Genomic DNA, 20,413 nt, shown 5'->3' on the forward strand with positions numbered 1-20,413 from the left:
CTACTGAGCTATATATCTTCTGCTAAAGATAAAGTTGTGATGTCAGGCTGTGAAAATGGCTCAGTAGGTAAATACACTTCCTATCCAAGCCTGAAGACCAGAGTTCAGTCCCTGGAACTAAAAAGCTGGATGTGCTGGTCTTCCTACTGCAAGATGCGGGGGCAAAGACAGAACTGGCTGAAAGCTAGCCTCAGATATCCTGCTCACAACCAAAACAAGAGACTTTGACTCACACAAGAAAGTGAAAGTGACCTGCCCCTTAGAAATTAAAAATTTAAACAAACAAAAAAGCACTTATATTGAAATGCTAGTTATAAACTGGGCATAGTAGTACAATGCTTTCAGCACTAACCTGGACCTCACAGAGATCCACTTGACTCAGAGAGCTGGGATTAAAGCCTTGGCTTCTTTTCATAAATCGTTTATTATATATGCACATGTGTATCTATTAAGTGTATATTCCTGTTTGTCTGCATGAGTGTGGGTGTGTATGACTGGAAGTCTGAGACCACCTCAGTTGTAGGTCCCCACCTTCTAAACTTATTCACTGCGAGGTATGCCAGGCTAGTTACCCCTCAGGCTTCCAGGGATTCTCTTGTTTCAGTCTCAATCTCAGTGTGGGACCACAGGGAGAGATGCATGTGCCTAACTCTGCATGGGTTCTAGTATCTAAATTCAAATGCTCACACTTGCCATAACAAGTGGTCTACTCACACTCATTGAGACCTCTAAGTACTATGTATGTCTTATCTCTGTCTTTGTCTGTTTCTTTTCTTTTCTTTTTCTGGCATACCTGAGAATCAAACCAGAACCCTGAGTATGCTAGGTGAAAGCACTTTACCATTAAACTACACCCACCTCTTGTCCCTATTTTATTAAAGGGGAAAAAATGAAAAGATTATAAAATTAAACAATGGACCGAAGAAATAGCTCAGTATTTAAGAGCACTGCCTGCTCTCCCAGAGAACCATGGTTTGGCTCCCAAAACTCACATGGCCACTCACAACCATATGCAACTCCTGTTCCAGCTGATCTGATGCGCTCTCTGCACTGTGGGCACCAGACAACACAAATGCAGTATACAGATATACATGCAGGTAAAAGACTCACACACACACACACACACAAAAAAAAAAAAAAAAAAATTTATGTGTGTTTTCGGAGACAGGGTTTCTCTGTGTAGCCCTGACAGTCCCGGAACACTATCTTTAGACCAGTCTGGCCTCAAACCCATGCCCCCCCCTTTCTGGGAATAAAGGTGTGTATCATCACCCAGCCCAGCAAGAAAATATTTTTTTTTCTTTTCTTTTTCTTTTTGGTTTCAAAACAGCATTTCACTGTATAACACCCCTAGCTGGCCTGGAATTAGCTCTGTAGACCAGGTTGGCCTCAAACTCACAGAGATCTGCCTGTCTCCCAAGTGCTGGGATTAAAGGTGTACGCCACCAACCAGCTAAGAATTTTTTAAATAACAAAAATAAAAGAAATTAGCCAAGTTCATCCACCTATATCTTAAAGGGTGGAACAAGAATCTGGTCCCAGACTATCTGGCTCCCAAATTTGTGTTCCCAACCAATTTCTTAAATTACCCCTCAAATATAAGATTATTAAAACATCAGCTCCACAATGGGAGACTATTGTGGTCTATTGACTCTCTTGATTTTTATGAAAGTGTATAAATGGGAAAAAGACAGTGGCTCTGGGTAAATTTTTCTACCTCTACAGAGTCCTAATGCCTGAAAAAGAAAGCACTTACTCAGAAAAGCCTTTCCACTTCAACAGATACTCCACTTGCCCCTTAACCATGCGTCTGTCTAACACCTTTTCCACCACATACTCCTCCTCATCCTCGGAAGAAGAACTGTCAGCTGTCCTCTTGGTTTTCTTTCCCATGTCGCACGCTGATCCACCTGAAGGACTAAGGCCACCAGGTTCCTGAAAAGGGATAAAGATAAAACGGTTACAATCCGTGAGGGTTATAACTGCCACTTCTTGATGGAACAGAGGGTACAATACTAGTCAGTCTCATACCCTTCTTTTTGGTCTACAATTATTCTAAGACAGGGCTACAGATTTAATTTTAAAATGGGTCAATCCACATTTCCCTAACAACAACTTCTCTTCAGTTGAAGAGATCAAATTAGATGACACATTCCTTTAATTTTAATATTCAAAAAACCAAGTAGCATGACATGCTACTCATGACCATTTCTGCATCTACTTGTGAGCCAGGAACTCAAAGGAAAATGTGGAAAACCTTCAATTAAAGGAACCAAAAAATAAAAATCCTTTTCCTCTGAGGCGAATACATGTTTTTATAAAAATGAAGAAAAAGAAAAAAAGAAACCTTCCCCCACAAAACACCCAAAAGTAACTTTTCCATACTCTGAGCATTTTGGTCAGTCTCTTCTCAGCGTGTACGTGTACATACACACACACACACACACACACACACACACACACACACACACACACACACACGGCAGTTAACCATCTCTCACCACATTTCTAGTGACTTGGTACATTTCCCTTAAACAACTTGAGTCTGTCCCTTTAGCATGTCCATCAGCTCACAAAAACAAGGCTGACAGCTCAAAAACACTAAGCCTCCTTTTTAGCAAGCTCATTTGGGAATAGAAGGGAAAGGGGGCAGAGGGAAAAAAATTCAAAATTAGTCATTGGACTAGTCTGTAATTCCCAGGGCTCGACTAACCCAAACAGTTATGGAGGTACCTTGCCTCTTCACTGAAGTTGACTTTGGGCCAAAGGAAGAGGAGGGGAAAGAAGTCTGGCCCCAGATTCTGAATCAACATGAAGCCTCCTCAGAACACAGAGGACTATTCATCTCCCAGGAAAGCCAGGACAAGGCAGCACAAATGGAAATTAGGCTCAGAAATATGCAGTCAGAGGTGCTCAACAGAGAATCTAGTTTTAAAAATTCCCACACTGCTGAACCATAATCGTTTTAAAAGAATTCTTCCTTAATCATGTTAAATGGTACCCACAGTCTGGATTATCAAATAGCAGGAATCAATCTCAGCTGACTCCGCTGTTATTTCTCTATAATTTCTAAAGATGTTTTTCATAACATTTCCATCTTGGCCAGAAAGCCAACCTCAGGTATAGAAAGGGTAACTAATCTCAGAATTATGTTCAAGTCAAAGAAGCAGAAGTTTGTATTTATCAATTTATTTCAAATTAGTAATTTTAAAGAAACATTACAGGAATATAGTGTTGAAAAATCCTATCCACAGAACTTATTAGCAGTAGGTAGGCCAGTCACAAAAACTGCTTGTATTAATTTCTAACCTATAATAACTTTACTTGAGAGTGAAGGCATGGGGAAATATAGGTAAAAAGGTTTTCAAATAAATTTTCCATTAATTTAGAAGACTCCCAGGCATCAAAAAAATATAATAACGTTTATTTAAAATAAATAGCCTCCGACCTCAGTACAGACAGGAAATGTCATATTCCAGAAGAGAGTACCCCACCCCCACCCCCACTCACCTTGGAATTTCCGGGAGCTGAGCAGTTTAGGTCAGAGCGCTGGGTTTAAACCAGCCCCATGTTGGAAGCATGCAGTTAAGCATTGTGGCTATGGCCTTCCCTGCCTCACCAGGGGAAAAAAACAAGGATTTACATATGTGTTCTACAGTTTGAGGGAGGAAGAGAATTTTTTTCTTTATACCTTCATGCTAAAGAGAAGCCCTAAGTAGATCAATAGGGGTTCCCTCCCTTACCTACCGGATCGCCCCAGTTCGTTCTTTCCCTCTGGGCTAACAGGAGGGGCCTCCCCTCCCAGGTCTGGGGCTTGGCGGGCTGGCAGTTCCCCCGCCCCCACCCAGCTGCCTGGGCGCCACTGCGCAGCTGTCCCAGTCCGTTGCCATGGCAACTGGCAGCCTTACTAGACTAAGAGAGAGAGGCAAATGAAAAAGTTAAAAGGCTTAACTTTCCTTTTCACTGCAGACTGGGTGGAGAAGTTGGAAGGTACCTCCCTTGGCCTCAAGGCTAAGGCTTTCAGAGCTAAAGGGGGTTAGTTCTTTGGTTTAAAGTCCAAAATTTAGGCTTATTCTTCTAAAAGCACTGTGAATTAATCAATTGCATTCATTTTAGGACCACCTAACAGGATTACAGCTCACTGGCAGAGGGGGAGGGGTAAGAGTAGGCCCTTCCTACAACAGCCCAAGACAAACCACCCTAATCTAGAAGCACTTTGGACAAAGCTTTTTCCACCATCTGTCACTGTACAGTTAATTAAAATAGCTTGAGGGAAAGAAGTAACAGGGAAAGGGAGAGGGGAAGTATTTTAATGACACTATGTAACTTCTTGTTTGAGAGAATTACAACAGAACTAGAACCCAGACACTTGAAACAATAGCTGGGCATGGACTCCAGGGCCTTATACAGACGGCTGAGCTACATCCCCAATCCATAAAAGAACTTTTCAGCTGAATTTACAGGTGAGAAAAATTAGTCCCTTAGTAAGAAAAAAAAAAAAAAAAAAAGAGGGACAGTGTTATTCTTTTGCTTAAATTAGAAATGAAGAAGAATCACAAGATGAGACATGAAGACTATTAGACATATTAACCAGTTTATTATAGGTCCGGCAGAGTAGAGAGACTAAGAGAGAAGAGGAACAGGGCTAATGGCTGACCGCCATGGCGGGTCACCATAGTCAGGCAGAGAGAGCGTAGGTGGGAGAAGAGAAGAGAGAAGAGAAGAGGAACATAAGTGGGCAGGGGTCTGTCTTTTAAAGGGGTCCTTTGCACCTGTGTGCAGACTTAGTTCCCATGGAACCCTGAGCCGACCAGGGTACTGCCTGGGTGGATTCCGCCAGGTAACAGAGGCAGGCCAGCATAATGCTTGGACCTTTCAGACACCAGGTTGGTAACAGTCGTTATGATTAAATTTAAGTATTTTATTAGTTATTCTTGTAATGTTATAAAACAAACTTTAGCAATTATTACCCCCTAATATATTACTCTTTATATTAGTAATCCCTAAAACCCAAGGAAAGGAGGATGTAATAATAAAACAGAGACCATTAACAGGAAGAGGAAGATCAGGAATGCAAGGTCCTGTAAAACTAACTACATAGCCAGTTCATGGCCACCCTGTGTTATATGAGACCTAGTCTCAGAAGGAAAGAAAGAAAACCAGACTATAATTCATACATTGTCCTTTCACCTGACTGTAACAAACATTTTAGAGATCAAAACCGTATTTGCTTCACATGTGGGAATTTACACTTTTTTGTGTGGGGGCAGAGCCTTATGCATGCTAAGGAAAAGGGGGTGATCTTTGTCAGGAGCCGGAGAGATGGATAAATCAATGATTTTAAACACTTAACTGCTCTTGCAGAGGACCAGGGTTCAGGTCCCAGCACCCAAAGTAGCTCACAACCACCTGTAACTCCAGTCCCCCATGGGACCTGACACCCTCTTCTGGCATGTATGTAGTATACAGATGAATATGCTAACAAAGACATCCCACAACTGAGGGATGTGTAAGTAAAATGCATACATACACTATGGGACCTTCAGACAAAGAATAGAGTTATATCATTTTTAGGAAAACTGATGTAACTGGAGATAATCATATAATTATCTCAGAAAGATAAATATAGTATGTTCTCTCAATGGTGGCTCCTAGTTTTAATAGATACATAAAATCATGTGTGTAGAGCTAAAACTGTACAGGGGAGAAGGGGAACTAAAAAAGAGGGATGGGAAATGGAAGGATAAGAGTGGATAAGTAGAGGGAGTGTGCTCAATATATCACATGTATCTGTATAAAAACTAACAAAAGATAAGAGGGCCTGCCAGGCATTGTGGTGCTTTCCTTTACTCATAGTACCCAAGATCTCTAAGTTTAAGGCCAATGGGTGGCAGGAGCTTCCAAAGTAGAGAATAGTGATAATTTTGGCCATCAAACACAAGTATCAGGGTCTGGGCAATTGGTGGCTCATGCCACTGGTACTCAGGAGGCAGAGAAAGGAGGATCTCTGTGAGTTCAAGGCCTGGTCTACAGAGGACAGCCAGAGTTGTTACACAGAGAAATCCTATCTCAAAAAGAACCAAACCAAACAAACCAAAGGTTTCAGACTATGAGAGTTTTTGTGGTATTGAGGATTAAATCTAGCACATTTCACACTCTAGGCAAATACTCTATCAGAAGCTCACAAAACTGGAGCCTGTCTGGGCTACAATAACACAGCCATAAAAACTAAACTAGGTCTGGAGACATGGCTCAGTGGTTAAGAGAGCTTGATGTTCTTCAGAGGACTAAGTTCTTAGCACCCATGTCAGAAGGTTAAGAAACTAACTACCTGTAATTCCAGCTCCAGGGAATCTGATGGCTCTTCTGGCTTCCATGAGCACCTCCATACATACATTCATAAAACAACAACAACAAATTTTTAAAAATCCAACTCCTTTCTTTTTTTTTTTTTTTGAGACAGAATTTGTGTAGCTCTGGTTGTCCTGGACCCCACTTTTTTTTTTGAGGGGGGCGCAGTTCAAGACAGGGATTCTCTGTAAAACAGTCCTGGTCCCGGCTGTCCTGACTGTAGACCAGGCTGGCCTCAAACTCACTGAGATCTGTCTCCCTTTGCCTCCCAAGTATTGGGATTAAAGGAGTGTGCCATCACTGCCCTGCCTGGAACTTATTCTTTGGATTAGGCTGACCTTAAACTCACGGAGATCCACTTGCCTCTGCCACCCCTGCTGGGATTAAAGGTGTGCAGCATCATGATGCCTGGACTCATCTTTTCTTAACCTCTTTGTAATTATGGGTATGAAGATATCACTAGAGAAATTAAAATAGGTCCAAAGAAGTAACTTGCCAGGAACAACTGATCTTGAACAAAAAACCTTTATCTCAAACCTCAGCATCATTGAAATAGGACAAATAGCTGGGAGCAACAGCAAAGGCCTGTAATCCCGGCATTTAAAGAAGCAGAGGCAGGGCCAGGTGGATTCACTGTTAAAAACCAGCCTTGTTTACAGAGTGAATCTCAGGCCAGTCAGGGATAAATAAATAGCAAAATCTTGCCTCAAAAGAAGGAAAAAAAAAAAGCCAAGGCTGGAGAGATGCAGTAAAGAGCACTGGTTGCTCTTCCAGAAGACCAGGGTAAATTCTCAGCATCCACATAATGGCTTTTCAACTGGTCTGTAACTCCCAGTCTCATGGGGTTCTGACACCTTCTTTTGACTTCTGCCAGCACAAGGGGTCCACAGACATACATACAAAATACTCATATACATAAAATAAAATCATAAAAAAACTAGTAAATCCCCACATCCTATCCATTAAAGAAAGAACTGAGTTTATATTTAAAGAGCTATATTAGCCAAGTGTTGGTGGCATACGCCTTTAATCCCAGCACTCGGGAGGCAGAGGCAGGTGGATCTCTGTGAGTTTGAGGCCACCCTGGTCTCCAGAGGGAGTGCCAGGATAGGCTCCAAAGCTACACAGAGAAACCCTGCCTCGAAAAAAACAAAAACAAAACAACTACAAAAAAAAAGAGCTATATTATAGGAAGCCATCAAGATGGCTCACTTGCCATGCAAGCCTGATGATGACCCAAGTTTGATCCCCAGTTCCCACACAAAGGTGGAGAGAGAACACTGATACTACAAAGTTGTCTTCTGACTTCTACACATTTGCCATGGTGTGCATACCCAGCTACACAGTATACATGCTCAAACACACAGACACAGAACCATAAAGGACAAAATATTCTTGTTATATACCTTTACCCTTATAAAACACCAGGAAATAAAAAGTTCACATCTAACTCCTGTAAGAGCAGCCTGAAGGGCACATGAGCCAAGGCCCCTTTCTCTATGGGAAATGGGTTTTGTAACAGCTGACAAATCAAATTGGCCTAATGCCAGGAGTCAGAGTCCAACCATAATATTCTTTAAAGAATGTGGTGCAACTGTCTTGTAAATCTCCTGGACAGTCACAGATCAGAAGCTGGCAAGGATGACGACATAGTTCTGATGGAATGTGTCTTATCTTAACCTTGAAGTTACAGATCTGCTCAGGACCAGCAGTAAGAAATCAGAAATGCACCCAGACATGGGAGGGGACATAATTCTCTTTTAGACAGTGCAACCGAGTGTATTAGGGTCAAATGAAACACAAAGCCAGCCGGACAATTTAAGGCTAGTGCCTGGACCAGATAAAGCACCGAGACTGGTAGTTCAAGCTGAGCATGGGAGGGAGGAACATTCTGGTATGAGAAATGAGATATGGCTGGCAGGATGATGGAGTGATTAAAGTAGAATCCTGATACTATGGCAGAGGAAGAGAGACGGAGCAACCTTATCCTTATGGAAATCTTCATGGGAAGAGGTGAGGACCCTCTCAAGTTTCTAGGGAGCCTTTTAAAGGAAAACAGCTTTCAGTTGTTTCTTGAATAGTTGTCTCTAGTAAAAGGATTATACACCATAGATTGCAGCAACTAGAGCCCACAGGACAGGGCTAAGAAAACAGCGGTACCAAGAGACCTTCCTATGAGCAACATAAGGCAAATTCACATTAAAGATTCTTCAACCAGGATGTGGACAGAAGTCAGTATTAGAAATACATCAAAGAACTTTGTGGTCAAGCAGTCAGACTCACATTCCACACCATTGACAAGGGATTCTTTAATAGATGAAATCTTTAAATATCAAGGTGAATGGTGGTGTACACCTTTAATGCCAGCACTGGGGAGGCAGGGGCAGGTGGATCTCTGTGAGTTCACGGCTAGCCTGGTCTACAGATCAAGTTCCAGGACAGCCAAGACAACACAGAGAAACCCTGTTTTAAAAACACTAAAACCAAAACAAACAAAACCATATTAAAAACAAGGTGTGTGTGGGGGGGGGTGCAGAAAGAGAGAGAATAAAATTCTACATATTTTAAGAGTAAAGGGAAAAAAAAAACACTTAAAACCTGTCGGTCCTTGTCAATCCAGAACAATAGGTATAATGGTCAACTGTTAGCATTAACCAATCACTGAACCAAAAGTATTCACAAAGGCCTATCAGTCAGTTCTAGTCCCTCCACCATGTTGCTACTTTTCAAAACCAGCTGTCCTGGCTTTTCTTCAAGGATCATGATATAAAATGCACATTTTTTTCATTACCAATCAAAATGGATGATAACTAACTGATGAACTACTTCACCAATTTATTTGGAAGTGGTATCCAAATGGATTATTAATGAATTCTCTATTTTTGAATCACAGTAAGAATTCTGTAAACCAGGTGGGCATGATTTGGGAGGCAGAGGCAGGAAAAATCTCTGTAAATTCGAGGTCAGCCTGATCTACAGCAACTGGGAACATGAACACACATCTTTAATCCCTGGACTGGGGAGGCAGATACAGAGAATCAATCTATCACTGCTTTCTGGCCAGCCAGAGCTACATAGTAGTGCTCTGTCTTTAAAATAAAAAGAGGTCAGACTTGGAGAGGGGGTGCATACATCCATGGAATTATAGAATGGCCTTTAACAGGTCTGTGTCTTAACTTGAAAGAACAAAAGGAGGAAACTGGCACCATTATTGGAAAATGTCTTCCAAATGGTGCTTCCTAACAATTCTATCTTTGGAATGTCCTCATCATAAAGCCCCACTCTCAAGTGGGTGTTAATCTCATATCCACTGCTCTCTTAATGTGATGAAACATGAATTTATAACCCTGTCCCCTTATACATATATATATAAACAAAAACAAATGAACCTCTGAACCTCATGATTTCATCATAAATAAATCTTAAGGAAAATGGGTAATAACAATGTTTGGGTAGAGTACCACAAATTTATACACACCACTTAGGCAGATCATCCTTACAATATATGTAAATTGGGTCAGTCGTAGTGGTATATACTTATAATCCCAGCACTCTGGAGGCAGAGGTAGGTAGATCTTTTTGAGTTTCAGGCCATCCTGGTCTATGCAATGAGTTCCAAGTCAGCTAGGGCTACATAGTAGACCCTGTCCCAAACAAAAAAAAAAGAAGACAAAAAGAAAAAAAAAGAAGTTGAAAGAGAAAAGTGAAATGTTCTACCTAAATAAAACTATGGGCACAAAACACTTTGCAAACATCACCCAAGCTTGGAGGATGAGGGGGTTGGGGTGGTGGTGGCAAACTCCTTTAATCCCAGCAATGGGGAGACAGAGGCAGCCTGGTCCACTGAGCAAGTTCCAGGACAGCCAGGGCTACACGGAGAAATTTTATCTTAAAACTTCCCCCCAAAAACAAACAAATATAACAAAACATTAGCCATAAAACTCAGTTTTTATCCTGGCGCTGTTTGCAGTTTTTGGACTTAAACAGCTTAAGGCTTACAAAGACCCCTTCAGGTCATTTCAACCAACCATCTATTTTTAAGGAAGAGCCTATATATAGTCAGGCAACAGAGATTTGTTCAATAATTTGTTTAGCAAAGACATTTAAAAGACATAAAAATTAACTTACATAACCATAATGTAACTGTTCAGAAGATTTATTTAAGTCTATATACTACAATCTGATTAATGCATGCTGACAAGAAAGGAATCTTTACATGATTAAAGAAAGAAACATCTCAGACTGCAAAACTTCAGGGAATAAAGAGAGCATTCCTTCAACATATGGCACAACTCTGTGCTTGGCCATCACCTTGGTGTATTTGCAACATGAATTATAGTGAAGTAATACCCTACATTTTAGATAAATAAAATCAAGTCAGTATTGAATTCTTCTCATCCCATACAAGGGTATCCTTGGCAGCTCCTGGACCATCTATTATGATCCTGACCAATTTTGCTTTGTGGCAATTTAAAAGCTGTTAAAAAAAAAAAATAATGGGTGATGACAGGAGGAACAAACCCACACCAGAAGTTATTGAACCTTGCAGGTCTTTGCAAGTGTCTCTATTGACATTTAAGTGTGAGTTACTATGGCACAATATAATAAAAGCATGCTCTACACTTCAAATATATTGATAGTTAAATGCAAAGAAAGGCCACCATCAGATAAATGGCTGAGAGGATGGCTGATCATAGACCACCTAGCTCTTCAAGTATTTTGATGTGTTATTTAAGCCAAGTAAGATTTTTCTTTTTGTCCAGTTTCCAACCACATTCCCAATTCAAATCCCGTGCCAAAGAGATGATTAATATAGTCATTCTGTTCCTTTTCTAAAACTGTTTAGCTTGCTGTGGAATATTTATTGAGAACCTAATAAGTGTCAAGCACTGCATGGGCACTAAATCTACTGTCTTCAACCTGTAGGCTAAGAAAAATCTGAGTTTCTCCTTGATTAAGTCAGTGCTCCACAAAGGTTGCCCCCCCCCAATCCAAAAGGGCTACACCGGTTTAGAAAGCAGCGCCTTAGTTGCTAAGGAGCAGTGCATGTGAGATATGCCCAAGGCCCAACACTACCAAGCCAAGCCAAAAGATCAGAGACATGTTTGCCAAACTTGTGGCACTCAGGAGGCTGAAGCAAAAAGATCACTGAATGCTCAAAGCCAGCCTGGGTTACAGAGAGATTTCCACCACAGCCTTAATCTACAGTGAAACTGTCTGAAAAGGAAAAGGAAAGGCTACTTAAAAAGTAACTTTACAGTACTTGGGAGGCAGAGGCAGGTAGATCTCTGTGAGTTCCAGGCCAGCCTGGTCTGCAGAACAAGTTCCAGATCAGCCAAGGCTACACAGAGAAACCTTGCCTCTAAAAAAAAAAAAAAAAAAAAAAGTAACTTAATAATTTTTTTTTTTTTTTTAAACTGGGGGCTGGAGCATAGCTCAGATGTTAAGAGCAGTTGCTGCTCTTACAGATGACCAGGTTGGGTTCACAGTACCCAGGAGCCCACAGGTGAAGATAGGTAGATTATAGCAACTCGGTGTTCTTTAACTCTAGTTCCAGGGACTCTCGTGTCCTCTTTGACCTTCATAGGCACCAGACAAGCAAGCATGTGGTACACATACTTACATTTGAGCAAAAACACTCATATACATAAAATAAGTCTCATTTTAAAAGTATCTGTCTACCTGTGCAAATATTCTTGTGGAGGTCAAAGGACAACTTGCAAAAGCTGATTTCTCTTTTCACTATGTGTGTCCTGGGATGGACCTCAGACCAGGATAGCCTAGAGATAGACCAGGCTGGCCTCTGCTTCCAGAGTGCTAGACTTAAAGGCCTTACCTTATCACCATGCCAAACCCAAAGGCAACTTCCTAATACTGGAAAGATAAGGACTGTAATAAGTAAATCAAAGATGAAGCTAAACAGCTCACTTAATCTTAGATGTTAGTAAATGCCCTGCTTATCTCACAGAGTTTTCATCAGACATGGAAACAGTGGCATCATTTCTTAGTTTCTCTTTTCTTGGTGAGGAGGGAAGGGAAAGTGTTGGGATGCAGTCTCACATTGTAGCCTAGGCTGGTCTCTAGTTTGCAGCAACCCTGCTGCCTCTGCCTCCTAGCTGCTAGGGTTAAGAGAAGCATCATTCCAAGCCTTCTAAGGTTTACTTTTTTTTTTTTAAGTTTTATTTATTTTATGTATGAGTGCTCTTTCTGCATGTACAACTTTATGCCAGAAGAGGGCATCAGATCCCCTTACAGATGGGTAAGCCACCATGTGGTTGGTGGGAATAGAACTCAGGACCTCTGAAAGAGCAGTCAGTGTTCTTCACTGCTGAGCCATCTCTCCAGCCTGATTTATTACTTTTTAAAAATGTCTGTAGAATCAACAGTGGCATTGATTCCCTCATTCCAAATAATGGTTATTTGTATGTTCTGCTTTTCTTATCAGTTCTCAAGTAACTTTTTCAGCTTGGTTTTTCTGTCTTTTGATATAGGTTTGTCCTTGAACTCATGTGATCCTCCTACCTCAGCTTCTCAAATTCTTTGTTGTTGAGGGTGGTGCTGAGAATATACCAAGCCACCAGGCGGTGGTGGTGTACGCCTTTAATCCCAGCACTCAGGAGGCAGAGGCAGGTGGATCTCTGTGAGTTCGAGACCAGACTGGTCTACAAGAGCTAGTTCCAGGACAGCCTCCAAAGCCACAGAGAAACCCTGTCTCGAACACACACACTCACACACACACAAATCCAAATATAATCACGGACATCTGCTATTTCCCTTTTGTCTTTTTCCCTCTGTGCATTATGAGCACTCCCCCTCCCCCTCCCGTGAGGCTGAGGATCAAACCCTGGACCTAACACATGTTAGGTCAATACTCTATCACTGAGCTATATTCCCAGTTGCTGACGCTTTTATTAGCCGTATAAATACTTAAGATTATTATGTCCTCTTGATAAATTGATTCCTTAACTAACCTGCTGTTATTTGCCCAACCTAGCTCATAGGTCTGTTATGGAAAAAGAACAAGAGAGCACTTTGGAAACAGAGGCAAAAATTGGAGAATAAAGGAAGTTAAAAAAATAACTTTAATAAATTTTCTGAATTATCTCTAAGTTTATCTATGCTGTCTCCAACTACTCATATAAATGAGGCTTACTATGTTTTATCAGATCTTTAGACATAATTTATTGTTGTAAAATACTGAACAAATTAGCAATATATCTCCCTCCACAACTCCCTGTGAAGTGAGCCTTAATGATTTAGGGATGAGAACAAGGCACACTGAGTTCAAGGATTTGCTTCAGTAACTAAACTTAAGATTTCCCAGCTTGTTAGCTGACCTCTTTAGAACAGGGCATTTTATTCCAACATAATTATACCTGTTGGCTCAGACACAAACTTGCTCTATTCTGAGGAATGTAGATTACAATCAGGGAGTACTAGAATTCAATGTGCTTCTCCATGGAAAAGATGGGAGTACTATTTGCTATGACTGACTTTAAACAATCTTTTCAAGAACACCATATCAATCTCATGAATTTTAGTATCTGCCTACCTATGAAGCATAATACAACACAACACTCTGCAAATCTGTACATTAAAACCACATGTGGCAGAGCGGTGGTGGCCCAAGCCTTTAATCCCAGCACTCAGGAGACAGAGACTGGTAGATCTCTGTGAGTTTTGGTCAAGAAAAACTTAAGGCTGGTATTGGTGGCTCACGCCTTTAGTCCCAGCACTTGGGATGCAGAGGCAGGAGGATCTCTGACTTTGAGACCAGCCTGGTCTACAAGAGCTAGTTCCAGGACAGCCTCCAAAGCCACAGAGAAACCCTGTCTCGAAAAAACAAAAACCCCCGCTTGTGTTCTTTATTCAGTCTATGACCTATTTTTAGATAGGAAAATGTGTCAGTGCTTAATTCTGATGAAGTACTTATTATTACTAGAAAGGAAAGTTCAAAATATACAGCTCCCAATTTCACTAAAAGGGAGTAAAATGGATCAGGCAGTACTCTACATTTTTTTTTTTTTTTAAGTTCAGGCATATATTTAAGTATAGGTTTGTCTGTCTGTATTAGTAGCCTAAGGAGTTGAGAATCAACCAGCAAGTCATTGTTATTCCTCTCAAGTTCTAGGAAAAAATGCCATAGCACTACACGGGTCAAATGTTAGGATAAATTATTACTGTGATAGGGTCTTTCTTCATAGCTTTGGATGGCCTGAAACTGGGTATATAGACCAGGCTGGCCTCAAACTGAGAGATCTGACTGCCTTTACTCCTCAAGTACAGGAATTAAAGGCAAATAACATCAAGCTTGGTTTGATTGACATTTTTAATTACTGGTATTGAAAAAAGAAAAGGAAACACGTTCTAGGTCAGTGTGTTCTATAAAGCAAATTTCAGGATTGCCAAAGCTACACACACATACATACACACAAAAAAAAGCTATGGAAATGAAAGTTAGCCCAATCTACAGAGTTCTGCCAAAACCAAAAGCAGTTGGGTGTGGTAACACACACACCTTTAATCCCTGAGCTTGAGGCAAAAGCAGGTAGATAGATATCTGGGAGTTGGAGGCCAGCCTGGTCTATATCAAGCATAGCAAGTTCCAGGACAGCCAGAGCTACATTACAGAAACTATGCCTCAAAAATAAACAAATTCAAGTTTGAGAACCAGACAAATATCTGAGGGTTTAAGAGTGCTGACTGCTGTTATGCAGGAACTGGGTCAATACCCAGCACCTACATGGAGGCTAACCACCACCTGTAACTTCCAGTCCAGGGGATCCAATACCTTCTTCTGGCCTCTGTGGCACTGGGCTCACACACTTGTAATTTAAAAACTAGTGGGAGAAAGACAACATGCCAACAGAGCTCATATGGAGGGGAAAGGGAATGGGAAAAGGGGGATGGGAGAGGGGAAGACTGAAAGACAGGCAAAGAAGCAGAGAGAAAGAGACAGAAAGATGGGAGGTGGACAGGGTCCTAAAAGGGAATGTACTTAGCACACTCAATGCTCTGGGTTCAGCCTCCAGCACCCAATCAAAAAAACAAAGAAAAGAACTGTGCCTCAAGTAACCCAAAGAAATAAGACTTCATGTTTTTGTTTTGATAATCTATGTATGTAGATCAGGCTAGCCTTGGTCTCTCAAGATCTGACTGCCTGTTTCCCAAATGCTGGGATTAAAAGTATGTGCCTGACTTGTCTTTTGACACAGGGTCTTATCAAGTAGCCCAGCTGATCCTATACTCACCATCCTCCAACTTAGCTTCTTTGTTTCTTTTATTTTTTGACACAGGGTCCCACTATGTAGTTCTTGACATCCTGGAACTCACTATGTAGATCAGGCTGGCCTCAAACTTAGATATATGTGCCCCATCATACTGCTTCTAGGATTAAAAGCATATGCCACCATGCCCAACCTAATTTTTTATTGAGACAGGGTCTCACTATGTTGACCAGGATGGCTTCCCTGGCCTCAAAGTCAAAGATCCGCCTGCCTCTGCCTGTTGCAAAGAACCTTTAATCCTTCATATCAATAGGTACATATTTTTTTAAAAAAATTACAATCTACAACCAGGTACGCTGGCACACACCTTTAATCCTAGCATCTGGGAGACAATGGTGGATCTCTGTGAATTCCAGACCAGCCAGGAGTGTACAGTGAGACCTTGTCTCAAAAAAAAAAAAAAAAAAAAGATACAATTTGTCCAAAATAAACCTGCAGATCTAAGATGGCTAATATTTACATAACTACTAATAAGAACAGTGCAGGTTTTTCCACAAATGGATAGGGGGTTGAAGTCCTGAATAGACTAAACATAGACACAGTTGTCATTGTGGGTATTCTGCCAGCACAAGTGTAAAGTTGTTACCAGAAATGAATACCTGACTTCAAGTGGCTTACAGAATGCAACAAATTCATAGCTTTCACTGAATACAAGCCAACTCTTCTCAGAATGACCTAGGTTCTTTTTTTTTTTTTTTTTTAAGAATTTTAAAACAATGAGTTAAAATCATCTATGTGCAAGGCAAGAAAGTAAAAAGTTCATGACAAAGAAAAACAAGATGATTGTTCAGACTGGTCATGAGTAATAACAACATGCAGCAACAGTCCTACTGCATCAAATGATAATGTGGTTTAAAAACTAAATACAATGTAGCATTGGCGAATGTATATAAAAATTATCAGAAGCCAGGCAGTGGTGGCACACACCTTTAATCTCAGCACTCAGAGGCACAGGTCAGCCTGATCTACAAAACAGCCCAGGAAAGCCAGGGCTGTTACACAGCGAAACCCTGTCTTGAGAAACAAACAAACCAGAAGGACAAAATAGTAAAAGCGCTCTTTACTAAGTGGAGTTAAGTAAACTTATTGAACATTCTACGCAGAGTATGATGGCACCTTTAATCCTCGTACTCAAGAGGCAGAAAAGGCAGGCTGGATCTCTGAGTTCCAGGATGGTCAGGACTACACAGACAAACTTTTTCTGTCTTGAAAAACAAAAACCAAGCTAAATGGTCACACCTAAAAAAAAAAAAAAAAAACCAGAAAGCAGGAGTTATGGCTGTACTGTAATTTGATGGCAGACTCATGATAACCATGTGCCACGGGAAACTGAGGATAGAGAATTATAAGCTTGAGGCAGGGACTCATAAAGCCTGGAGTGGCCTGTAACTTGTTGAGGATGATTTTGACCTGGTCCCCTTCCTATGACTTCCCAACTGCTGGTGGGATTACAGGCCAGCACCACCACTGCAGGTTTATTTCCCAATGGAGAATAGAATCCAGAACTCCATGCATGGTAGACCAACATTCCACAACTGAGCCACATCGACAACCTTGAAATTGACCTGATTGATTATTAAGACAATGAAATAATACATTACAGATAAGAACACAGTACTTCATATGCTTGTTTGGTGAAACTCATTTTAAAGTGTGTACAGTCAGGATCAAAGAAATGAGGCAGGAGGATTGCTTCAAGTCAAGGCCAAACTGAGCTGTGTAATAACTTGACAACATAAACAGAGACCTTGTTTTTAAAAGGGGGATGGAGGAGCTAGAGACATGGTTCAGCAGTTAGGAGCACTGACTGTTCTTCCAGAGGACCAGGGTTCAATTCCCAGAACCCACATGGCAGCTCACAATTGTCTGTGACTCCATTTGCAGGGACCTGACACTCGTGCACATAAAATAAATAAGAAATTTTTTTAAAATGTGTAAAAAAATCTATAAAGAAACAATGCTTAGAGTCTGAAACATCATCCCGAAAGAATGTCAACACTGAGCATAGTAGTGTACGCCTTTACTCCCAGCACATGGGAGGCAGAGGCAAGGGGATCTCTGTGAGTTCCAGGCCAGCCTGGTCTACAGAGAGTTCCAGGAACTGATATACACAAAAAAAGAAAAGGAAAAAAGAAATGAGAAAAAGCTCTGCTTTGGATAGCTCTTTATTTTTTACCAGATGTGGGCTCCATCCTGACATTTTTTTCACTTTTATTTCTTTTTGTTGTTGTTGTTGTTTTGTTTTATTTTGTTTTTTGGTTTTTCAAGACAGGGTTTCTCTGTGTACCTTTGGAGGCTGTCCTGGCACTCACTCTGTAGACCAGGCTGGTCTTGAACTCCAGAATTCCTCTGCCTCCCAGAGTTCTGGGATTAAAGGTGAGAGCCACCAACGCCCAGCTTTTTTTAAGTTTTTTTTTTGTTTGTTTGTTTTTTGTTTTTTTTTTTTTTTTTTGAGTCCTGGAATTGAAATCATGAACAGCCACCACCCAGCTAGGTTTTTGTTGTTGTTTTTCTTCTTCTTCTTTTTTTTTTTTTGACAGGGTTTCTCTGTAGCTTTGGATCCTATCCTGGAATTCAATTTGTAGACCAGGCTGGCCTAGGAACTCAGAGATCCGCCTGCCTCTGCCTCCCAATTGCTGGGATTAAAGGTGTGTGCCCCACCACCAGGCTAGTATTTTCTAATTATACCTGTACCTCAAAAGTTATTCATTATGGTATTTAAATATTTCCACTTGACTCAACATAAAACAGACAGCTAGTAAATGAAAATTACACATTTGTCCAGCCCCCCTGGGAAGTGTGAGCATTATCAACACTAAAGAGACTGCAGATAAAAGAGGAGAGATGGAATCAAAAGCAACAAATAATGACCCAAGAGATAGTAGGGTCTTCTGTTACCAATATCCTAAATACCTCCCAACTGAAGCAGCCTTTTCACCCAAAGTCAGACATCCTCATATGAACAACAGAAAGAGAGCTTAGGAGATCTCGAATGGTAAAAGACCATTAGGGAGGCCGGGCGATGGTGGCACACGCCTTTAATCCTAGCACTTGGGAGGCAGGGGCAGGCGGATCTCTGTGAGTTCCTAGGCCAGCCTGGTCTACAAATTGAATTCCAGGACAGGATCCAAAGCTACAGGGAAACCCTGTCTTGGGAAACAAACAAAAACATTAGGGAGGAAAATGTTCCTGGGAGAAGAGACTCAGGATAAAGAATTGGAGACATGAATGATGGGGAGAAGCACATGGTGACTGGAAACAAGCAAACAAACAAAAGAACCAAATGTGTCCATTTTTTTTATTAAGCCTTTCATTATTCCATTAATGGCAATCACCCCTCAAATATCAGACATACAAACAGGCCTCTACCCCACTGTGTCAATAGAAGCAATACACTTCGACCTGTAGCTCTCGAAAACTTTTTCTGTGGCCATAGAAATACAGATGTGTCCCTGGACACCGGTGGTAGAGGTAAGTCTATTTTTCTCGGAAGCTTTCCATTACAATACTTATGTAGCCATTTCAACCTAAAACTTTAATTAAATGTTTTCCTTTAAGAATTTTCAAAAACTAAAGCCTCCCTCCCTAAGTTCTTCAAAATATCAAGTGAAGGGATCTAAAAGAGCAAGAAAAATGCCAAACTAGAGGGGAACAAGAAAACATGCTTTCGTTAAGGTGATGTAGGGAATGATTGCCTCCACTATAGGAGTCATTGTAGATAAAATATGCACCCCTACAATTCCCTCTGAAGGCAAGATGCCTCTCTTTCAAGGAATCTCTCCATTTACTTGATCCAGGTTTGGTCCATGGATTTAACCTCCCGACTCCCGCGCTCCCCACTGGAGTCCAGCCTCTGCCGCTTGGAGAAGGCCGGCCTATCGCGCGCTTGGAGCTCATTGGCTCTGAGAGACGCCACTCGGGCGGGAAAAGCCCGCCTCCCGCATTCGGATGGCCCAAGGGCCGATCCGTAGGCAGCTATAGGAAGACCCAATTGGCCTATACACTCGTCAGTCAAACGCTCTGGTAGCGCAGCCCAAAAGGACCTGGCAGAATTAAAACATCCCGCCCCCGTTCTCCCATTGGCTGGCCCGACCCATCGCGGCCCCTTCACTGTCGCTCCCCCAAGTCCAGCGGGGCCCATTCATTTCGTACAATAACGAGTCCAATTGGAGCGGGTCCAGGAACTCCCACGGTTAGTCAAGACTCTGCCACTTACCCGGGATCTACAGTGACCACTCACACTAAGGCCTGCGCGGTTCCTCTGTGGTAAAGCTGCACCACAAGCCACCCGCTACCGCCGCCTTCTGCGCAACGCCAGCCGCCCGCCAAAACGGATCCTTTCCCTGCGCCTGCGCAACCAATCCTGGGCCCAGACCTTTTCTCCGCCCAAAACGCCTGCGCAAAGCAGGACGCAGCTCCCGCCAGTACGCAGGCGCCTTAGGTTCACCGCCCTCTCCCGCCCGCCGCCCGCCATTTCACGTGTTCAGTAGGCGAGCGGAACTCCTTAGTGCGCCGGCGTAAACTCGCCATTTTTATTACACATGCGCTCTCCGGGCAGTGGCTGCAAAAGTGGTAGCGAACTACTTTTCCTAACGTGTCGTGTTTTGCCAAGTGAGGTTATAATGTTCGGACGCTGGGAAGTTATGCAAGGCGTTTAAAGACATGGGTACATTCAAATATAAACCACTGGTTAGCTAGTCAATCAACCTGGTTAAAAAAAAAATCCCCCAGAGCGTCGATGACTCCGAAGGGCGGAGACTGCGTAGAACGCCCCA

General features: G+C 41.8%; 1 protein-coding gene across 1 annotated transcript in view; it reads right to left on the minus strand.

The window, feature by feature from the left end:
* Nucleotides 1-19,962, minus strand: part of Cbx5 (chromobox 5) — a 34,260-nt gene extending 14,298 nt beyond the window's left edge. The window contains 2 exon segments of the mRNA NM_001244507.1: nucleotides 1,757-1,935; nucleotides 19,855-19,962. Of these exon segments, the coding sequence (NP_001231436.1) occupies nucleotides 1,757-1,893 (137 nt within the window). The 5' untranslated portion in view covers nucleotides 1,894-1,935; nucleotides 19,855-19,962.
* Nucleotides 19,963-20,413: the final 451 nt, after the last annotated feature.

The sequence above is a fragment of the Cricetulus griseus genome, chromosome 2 (genome assembly GCF_003668045.3).
Source record: "Cricetulus griseus strain 17A/GY chromosome 2, alternate assembly CriGri-PICRH-1.0, whole genome shotgun sequence".
NCBI classification, from domain to species: Eukaryota; Metazoa; Chordata; class Mammalia; order Rodentia; family Cricetidae; genus Cricetulus; species Cricetulus griseus.